This window comes from Halyomorpha halys, unplaced genomic scaffold, assembly GCF_000696795.3.
Source record: "Halyomorpha halys isolate HHAL.00 unplaced genomic scaffold, Hhal_1.1 Scaffold189.1, whole genome shotgun sequence".
Taxonomy (NCBI): domain Eukaryota; kingdom Metazoa; phylum Arthropoda; class Insecta; order Hemiptera; family Pentatomidae; genus Halyomorpha; species Halyomorpha halys.
Genome location: NW_027110118.1, coordinates 66362 through 74838, shown reverse-complemented (window position 1 = coordinate 74838; position 8477 = coordinate 66362). Strand labels below are relative to the sequence as shown.

At 30.6% G+C, this 8477-nt stretch overlaps 1 protein-coding gene across 7 annotated transcripts in view; it reads left to right on the top strand.

The window, feature by feature from the left end:
• Window positions 1-8477, top strand: part of LOC106679267 (multidrug resistance-associated protein 1) — a 49949-nt gene that overhangs the window by 21609 nt on the left and 19863 nt on the right. For 6 of the 7 annotated variants that reach the window (XM_024361702.2, XM_067048188.1, XM_014418330.3 and 3 more), the window contains exons 13-20: window positions 1360-1506; window positions 1911-1992; window positions 2100-2293; window positions 2760-2936; window positions 4185-4352; window positions 7180-7357; window positions 7708-7795; window positions 8268-8355. In XM_024361702.2, the coding sequence (XP_024217470.1) occupies window positions 1360-1506; window positions 1911-1992; window positions 2100-2293; window positions 2760-2936; window positions 4185-4352; window positions 7180-7357; window positions 7708-7795; window positions 8268-8355 (1122 nt within the window). The remainder of the gene's footprint in view (window positions 1-1359; window positions 1507-1910; window positions 1993-2099; window positions 2294-2759; window positions 2937-4184; window positions 4353-7179; window positions 7358-7707; window positions 7796-8267; window positions 8356-8477) is intronic. The other variant, XM_067048191.1, reaches the window with a different exon arrangement.

The following is an 8477-nucleotide window of genomic DNA, read 5'->3' as shown; positions in this document are numbered from 1 at the left end:
TTGTTTAAAAAATAACGTATTTCTTTTAGATAAAGAAAACTGGTTAGCTTGCTTTTTGTTTTAAAATAACAATTAACAATATTAAAATTATACATAAAATAAAACATATTAAAAACCCTTTATACATCAAAATATACTATTTACACAAAAAGAGCATATTACAATATATTTATAATAATTGATTGGTCCTAACATTTATTTTTATATTATACAAAAGTCCAGCAGCCTAAGTTTACTTTCTACAATTCGTTTATTTTTTAATAAATGTTACAATGTTTTATTTACTTTTATTTGTTACAAAGAGATAATTTCTGCTAAATAGTTTCTAGGACTTATGGACCAGCCTGTAGTAAGCATATTTATGTTTATGCAAGTGAAAACAAATTTTATCATTTTTAGTATTTAGGTGGTCATAGCTATTAGGATTTAAAGAATCCTCATTGGACGAGGGATGCTTGAAAATTTTTGTAGGAAACCTGAACAGTTTAATTTTTATTATTTCCACTAACCTATATGTGAAATATATAGAAAGGGAAAGCATTGCGATTATTAAAAATTTCAAATTCAAGGTTTTGACTAAAATACATGTTTTTAGATGTCCTGAATAACAAAAAGGTATTCTCGCAAAATGTGTTTGTGTCTGTGCACAGCCTAGCTCAAAAACGAAGTCATTAGTAACTGAAAAAAACATATTTAGTGCAGGTATATTTATATATAGTCTGGGATATGATAGTAACTTGTTCACTAATATTGACTGACAGGAATGTAACTTGAAAGAATTGATTTTTCATATCTTTTTGATTTTCTCCTAAACGGCTCTAATGATTTTTATTAAACTCAGTGAATCAATGAACAATTATGTACTCTTTAATACCACGTAGTTGTTATCCTTATTGAAGTAGTATAACAGAGGTTAAACGCCAAGTTAAAAAAAGCGGTAGTGGCGTGGTAACGCACCAGTCTACCAATCCACAGGTTGTCGGATCGAATCCCGGTCCCACCTGAGCTTTTTTTCAAGCACAAAATAATGCAAAACTCACTGAAAACTTCCTCCCGGGTATTTGTGAGGCCCCTTAGCCAATGGGTGGCACTCATAAAAATTAGGCTTGGGCATGACGAACCCACCCTGTGAAAAAAATCACATCAAGAAACACGCGATGTATTTCCTAATACTCGGAATATTACATCCTAATATTGGGAAATTCATTGCATGAGGACTTAGGCCTCCATGGTCTGTTGCCCATACAATAATATCATTGGTTAATAGCACTACGTTTTAGAGATATTACTTTTTTTTTAATATGTAATAGCTTTGTACTTTAGTGACTTCTTGTTAGTGATTCAATTTTAATTTTCTAGGTTTCGCTTACTACATTTGCCACTTATGTTCTCATTGATGAAAACAATGTTTTGGACGCATCAAAAGCATTTGTTTCCTTATCGCTCTTCAATATTCTACGAAACCCAATGATGTTGCTTCCTAATATGCTTTCAAATATGATTCAGGTGAGTTAATATGTATGTCGAATGTATGCAGTTAAGTATAGTCGAGTATAGTAAGTGCTTACATTAGGAAATAATTTGCTATCTGTCATATATACATTATGCCAGTATAATGTGCTGGTTCAAAAATTTCTTATTATGGTATAATTGACCGGTATATTGTAAGATACAGCGTTTTAAAAAAGTTTTAATACATTTATGACCCGCATACGGTAAGATATAGCAAATAAAAAAAGTCTTATTACATTAATGACCCGCATACTGTAAAATACAGCTTTAAAAAAAAAAATTATGAAAATGAACTATGTTTAGTATATTTTGCGGATATATATCGCTTGATTTGCGACATCCATATAATTAATTTTGAATATCCGTATCTGTTTTCATATTGTTTATATTTATTTCAGGCTAGTGTGTCTGTCAAAAGAATTGACAATTTTCTAAACAATGAAGATTTAGATCCTGAAATTGTGGATAATAATAAAGAAGGTAAGTTTTAAAAATTATTTGGTATAAAGCATTTTTTCTTTGAAATTATTTAAATTTATCTTTTCTCTCTCTCTCTCTATATATATATCTATATATTTCATTTTTAGAAAATCCATTGATAATAGAAAATGCTACTTTCTCATGGAGTAATGATGAAGAACCTACACTCAAAAATATAAATATAAAAGTAAAAGAAGGTTCCTTGGTTGCTGTGATTGGTGATGTAGGATCGGGTAAATCTTCTTTGATCTCTGCATTTCTTGGAGAGATGTATAAGCTTAGCGGAAGAGTCAATGTCAGGGTATGTTATTGTATTTGTTTATTTTACTTCTATTAGAATATACTTATATACTATTCTTGACATACTATTATAACCATACATAGGTAACCATTTTAGACCAATGGTTGGAAAATTACCTACATTAAAATGTTAATACTTTATTAAATGTTCTCTGAATTAAAACACATTTTTTGTTATTTATATTTTCTTAGGAGTTTATTTGACTACATTTTTAACAAATTAAACAAATGATTAAATTTTTTTTAATCAAATAAGTTTTATTCAATTTAAGTCTCAAAACATTCTTTATTTATTTATAAGTCCAACGTTTCATATCAAGGTACTGAATCGCTTTAGGTCCAAAAAAGCAATATAATTACTTACAGTTAATATTTCAATATTATTAAATAACCTAAACATAAGAAAATAAATATTAACATCATAAAATATAAAAACATAACAGTATTTATTTTATTTTTTTCTCAAGGGATCTATGGCATACGTATCACAACTTTCATGGATACAGAACTGTTCTCTTCAAGACAATATATTATTTGGAACTGCCTTGGATAAGAAAGAATATGATAAAGTTATTGAAGCCTGTGCTTTGAAACAGGATTTAAAGATGTTTCCTAATGGTGATCAGACTGAAATTGGTGAAAGAGTAAGTTCATTTCGTCACTAAGTGTCCACAATGCTTATTAAAATACCTTTTTATATTAACTTATGGAGTTCTTTATTTACCTCTAAACTGGTTACTACAATATTTATATAAATTTAATTTTAAAAAATACTTAATACTACTGGATATCATGGGCAATTTCTGAAGATAAAAAAGATTGTTGAATTGGGATTTATGGTGGAAAGTAGATTTAAAAAAGGTATTTGCTTGTGTAACAATAGAAAAAGCTTGAGGGACAGAAGTTACAGAAGAACAAACATGAGCATAAGAGTCTGAGATGACAGAAGAAGAAGTTGAACTAGTGCTAAAATGCAGAGACCAGATGTTAAGGCATCACCTCAGCAACCTTGAGTCAAAAGCAGAAGACAGGATCTCGAAGTGGTTGGGGCGGAGATCTAAATCTTTTGAGAAGTATATTATTGCAATGGGTTGTGATATAAAGTCCATATCAAGTTGTTCTGCCTGTCATTTCTGATAAATTATGGTGGAAATAAAGTTGACCCCCTATAAAATGAGATGATGATAGAGCTACCATCAGAAATATAGGTAGATGCCTATCTAACTAGTGTGATGAACTCTAACCTTAAAAAACCAATTAATAACTAAGATACTTAAATGTAGATGGGTCTGTGTACGGAAATAATAAAAAAATAAAAAAGTAGATAGAAGTATAAAAATACAGTACACACTAAAAGACGGAAAATAAGAATAAAATGAAGGTTAAGAAAAAAATGCAAAAAATAGGACATCCACCTTTCTGAATGGAGGAAAGCTGAAGAATGAGGTAAAGGCGGATGCAATGTATCAATAGGATAGGGGGTTTGGGGATTTTGATGGCTAGGAAATATGTTACATTTGAAAAGAAAAAAGATATAAACTAACTATTTAGTATATATGTATATATAGTTGACCGTAAAAATTGATATATAGTAAGATGGTCAGGGTTGCGGTCAAAGGAGAAACAAAAATAGTTTACAACTATTTATTTTCCGAAGTTTTGCCCCACTTTGTAGGGCTTTATCAGGGCTAAAAAGATACTATTATAAATTGTTTATTTATAAACTCTTAATAGTTTGTATCTTTTTAGCCCTAATGAAGCCCTACAAAGTGGGGCGAAACGTCGGAAAATAAATAGTTGTAAACTATTTTTGTTTCTCCTTTGACCGCAAACCTGATCATCTTCCTATATAACTATTTAGTATTATTTCGTATTTTTAAATTTGTGTACAGGGCGTCAACCTCAGCGGTGGACAGAAACAGAGGCTGAGCTTGGCAAGAGCTGTTTACTCTAATAGAGACATCTACTTATTTGATGATCCATTGAGTGCTGTTGATAGTCACGTCGGCAAGCACTTATTTGAACAAGTTATCAGCTCTAGTGGTGTTCTTCGAAATAAGGTAAACTAAATATTAAATAACAGAAATATTCAATATTTCTAGTGGCATGAAGTATTTTTTGTTTTAATTTTAATGCACAATTTTTCCATTATTTATTATAAATATTCTTTCCTTTATTTCTCTTCTATTGACTCTTTGGTTCATTTAGAAACTCGGCTCTATACTATCCTTTTTTCAGCCTATCCTCATCCATTGCTTCAATCTTCTTATATCTATAAAGTTCTACATTCTCTTTTTATTAAAAGCTCGGTCTTCCACCTTTTTTCATCTACTAGAAATCCCTCGATAACCTATTATTAGAGCCACAATTTCAGAAGAATCAATCAAATCTTACCTTCTTAGTCTTCTGCTCCTAGTGCATTTCTATGTGCAGGTTAAGCCAGGCCTGCCAATTTTCTCAACAGTGAGCTTCCCTGTGTCATCCAAGTTTTCATTCCTGGCTCTTTCCATGTTTTCTGTTTTTCGGAGAAGTATCGTTCTTGGACATCCTCTTTGTATCTTGCTGGATGGTCTTGAGGGGAGGGAGTTCTTGTGTGTTTACATTATCCATACATGTTCTACTCAAATCATTTGCTTCCTTTCCATTGTTTCCATGATATGACACATCTTGAGGTCCTCTCTGATTCTTTTATTTCTTATGCGTTCTGTCATATGTGTTTCATTTTCACTTCAGTGATTCGACTCTGAGGTTTACCCTCTTAATTCAAGACAAAGATATATCATTATTTACAGTATTTGTCATATCATATTATCATAGTATTGTTTGTATCTGATGGCTTCTTACTTTTTGATATATATGCTTTAGTTTATTTATTTCACACCCTACCCTGTCTGTTTAGTAATACAGATATTCACAGCAGTGGTAAGCAATGTATGCTTGCGTTACAACCCACTGCTACAGTCAAAGCAATTTACATTATTTTTCCTTAGTTGTGCACAAAGCTTGCTCTTCTATCCTATCCTGGTGATCTCCATGGTGTAGTTCCTTGTCTCCTACCCAAGGAGAAGTGGGTGAGGCAAGAGCTTCTTTCCACTCATACAAAAAAGCATTGTAGTACGATTAGGTCTTCTTGGTCATCAGCTGAGGGAGATTGCTCTTCATCAAGTCGTACAGGTGTTTACGACATGCTCGCCCGGCCTCTGGAACCTGACAACTAGGGTATGCTTCTACTGAGCAACTACATTACAAAAAAAAATACAAATTGTTTCAAATAATTTGCTAAAAATACCATGATTATCATCATTGAAATTGGTCTGCATTGTGATATCTCTTTTGATTTAGAATTCTAGTTCCCAGTCTATTGAATTAATTAAATTTATATTCGTGGAAATATTAACACATCTCTCAATAAGTCTCCAGTCTAACTAAGAAGAACAAATTTTTTTTTAGAAATTCCACATTATTCATCAACATACTTTCCATAATAGTGATACATTCATTCCAACACTGCTCTAACTTTTCAATGACCTTTATGTAAAAGCGATTTTTCTTTGCTCTCAAAATAAACCTCGTTTCGGCAATCACTTCTTCATTTGAGCATCTTTTTCATGTCTGCAAAAAGCCAGTAGTCGCTGGGGGCCTATTCTGGAGATTACGGTGAGTGGGGAACAATTCATCCAATTTAGCCATTGTTTTCATTGACTTGTGACACGAGGCATTATCCTGGTGAAACAGCAGGATTTGTTCAATTTTTCCAACAATGCCATGTAATATTCACTATTGATTGTTTTGCCTTACTCAAGATAGTCAATCAACAAAGTTCCATGTGCCTCCTGGAATACTAATCTTGCCAGCCAACTTTTGAGTTTTTGTTCCTTGTTTGAGTTGTTGTTTTTGTTCCTTTTTGACAGCATTTCCGACCATCTTGTTCAAATTTTGAAAAATACAGTAAATTATTTATATATAATGTTAAATGATTATAATTTTCTTGAAATTCAAATGTGTTAGATTATGATTTATTTGAGCCCTCTAGAATTGAAGTTAAAATATTTATATATTTTACTATTAACGAAATTTTAATTAAACTAGAAATGGCTGTTTTAAAATAAATATCTTGCAGAAAAAAAATCTGTACTACTTCAGTACTTTGTTAAAAAGTACCATTTCTTGAACAACAGTTGTGCAAGGAGATGATTTGTTCATGATCACACTAAACCACCTGGTTTTTCCCCAATTAACAGTACCCTCTATATAAAAGTTAAGTGGATACACACCTAACCCACAGGGTTGACTCATGGTTAAAGTAACAGAAGAAGCTGTTATTATCATATAATTTTACTCATATTTAAATAGAATGTGTTCAGATTCTAGGGGACTCATCGATAAATTGTTTTAAAATATCTTTTTTTATATATACACTTTTGATTACAGTGTAATCTCGGTAATCCAATATTTTATACTATGAACACTCCAGTAATCCGAAATTGTGTAAAAAAAAATTTTTTTTTTGAGAAAACTCGGAGGGCAATAACATTTTGTTTTCAAATAAAAGTGCACATGTATAAAGTACATTTTTAACTTCCCTATCCATAGGCTAGTTAATGTAATTGTGAAAATCGAAGTTGATCGAAGTTCAATATCAGGTAATGTAATTCATATGAAAGTGTTCATGATATATTTTGTTGGATTAAACAAAATATGTTAAAATATTAAATAAATAAAAATAGTTATATACATTCATAATGTTGAATGTTTTTACTTCATTTTTTCCTAATAATTTTTGTAATCCCCCCACTGCAGCAATCAGTTCAAATTACCGAGATTACACTATGTTTTATTTCACAATTCCTAAAAGTTCTCTTATTTTATTTTTTAAAATGAATATAGACGAGATTGTTTGTAACACATAATATAACCTATCTCTCGGAAGTAGATGAAATAATTGTCATGAAGGACGGCAGAATTTCAGAGGTAGGTACTTATCATGAACTTCTACATAAGAAAGGAGCTCTTCGTGAATATCTAGCTACTTGCGCGCCGGTGGCCGATGATGGAAGCTCTCCAGGTCAATATAAATTTAAGAAAACATTTCGTAGTTGCAAAGCTAAAGTGGCGTCCATTTGAAAATTTTCAAAAGAATTGTTTTTGAATTATGGCTGCAGATTTAAGGTTGGAGTTAATTTATAATTTTTATATGAGTCTCTCGATCAATTAGTTACATCTCATATTCAATTTTGTCTTTTTTTTGGTATTTCTTAGAGAATTGAAAACAATATTAAAGTACAAAAAATCCAAGCTATTAAAAATATTACAGATCTGTCACTTCAACATTGCACTGATGAATTGTTATTGTCATAGTGTATTATGAAGATACTGTTTAGCTAGTCTTTTTAGTTTTTTTCTTGTGTTTCCTAGAAGGTTCAGATAACGAAGAGATTATTTCCGATGACGCTCAACTAGACAGACAGAAATCAGTTATTAATTTGCCTTCATCTACTTCTGAGTAAGTAATTTATTTATGTATTTGTTTATTTCTCTTAGAATTTGATCAATAATACTTTTCTTGTAATAAATTTATTAAGCTAGTCTGAATGATGTCAGATAACTGAAAACTAGTAAGTGATAATAGTTCGCTTGATATGCTGATTTCAGATCTGTTTTAGTTTTCTTATCATGTGCAGTTTTTTCAAAATGGACATCATTTTAACTTTTAAGATTTATTGATGAGTGCATTATATGTGCCTTTGGTTAACTGTTGTTCAAAGGATATAGCTATAAGATTACTACTATACTTAACATATTATACAATAAAAATCAAACTCTTTTTGGTTTGCACGATCTTTAATATGATGGATAGATCGTCAATATATTGTACAGTATTAAATATTGCTCAATTTATATTGATCATTAAAGGGTCTCTTAATTGTTTTTTTCTCTTTATTTGTGTTTTTGCACTTATTTATTTTTTTTGATAGTATGATGTCTGAATCTCCTGAAAAAAATGCTAAAGGAAAACAAGCAGGAGAAAAAATAATCAAAGAAGAAACTGTGGAAGTTGGAGGAGTAAGTTAAACACAACTACTTTGTTTTGTTTTTTAAGTTTCTAAATAATCATTCTTGTATTATACATAGAAATAAATTTAATATAAACAAATTTTTTATGGTTGTTTGTTTTTTAGTAGGAT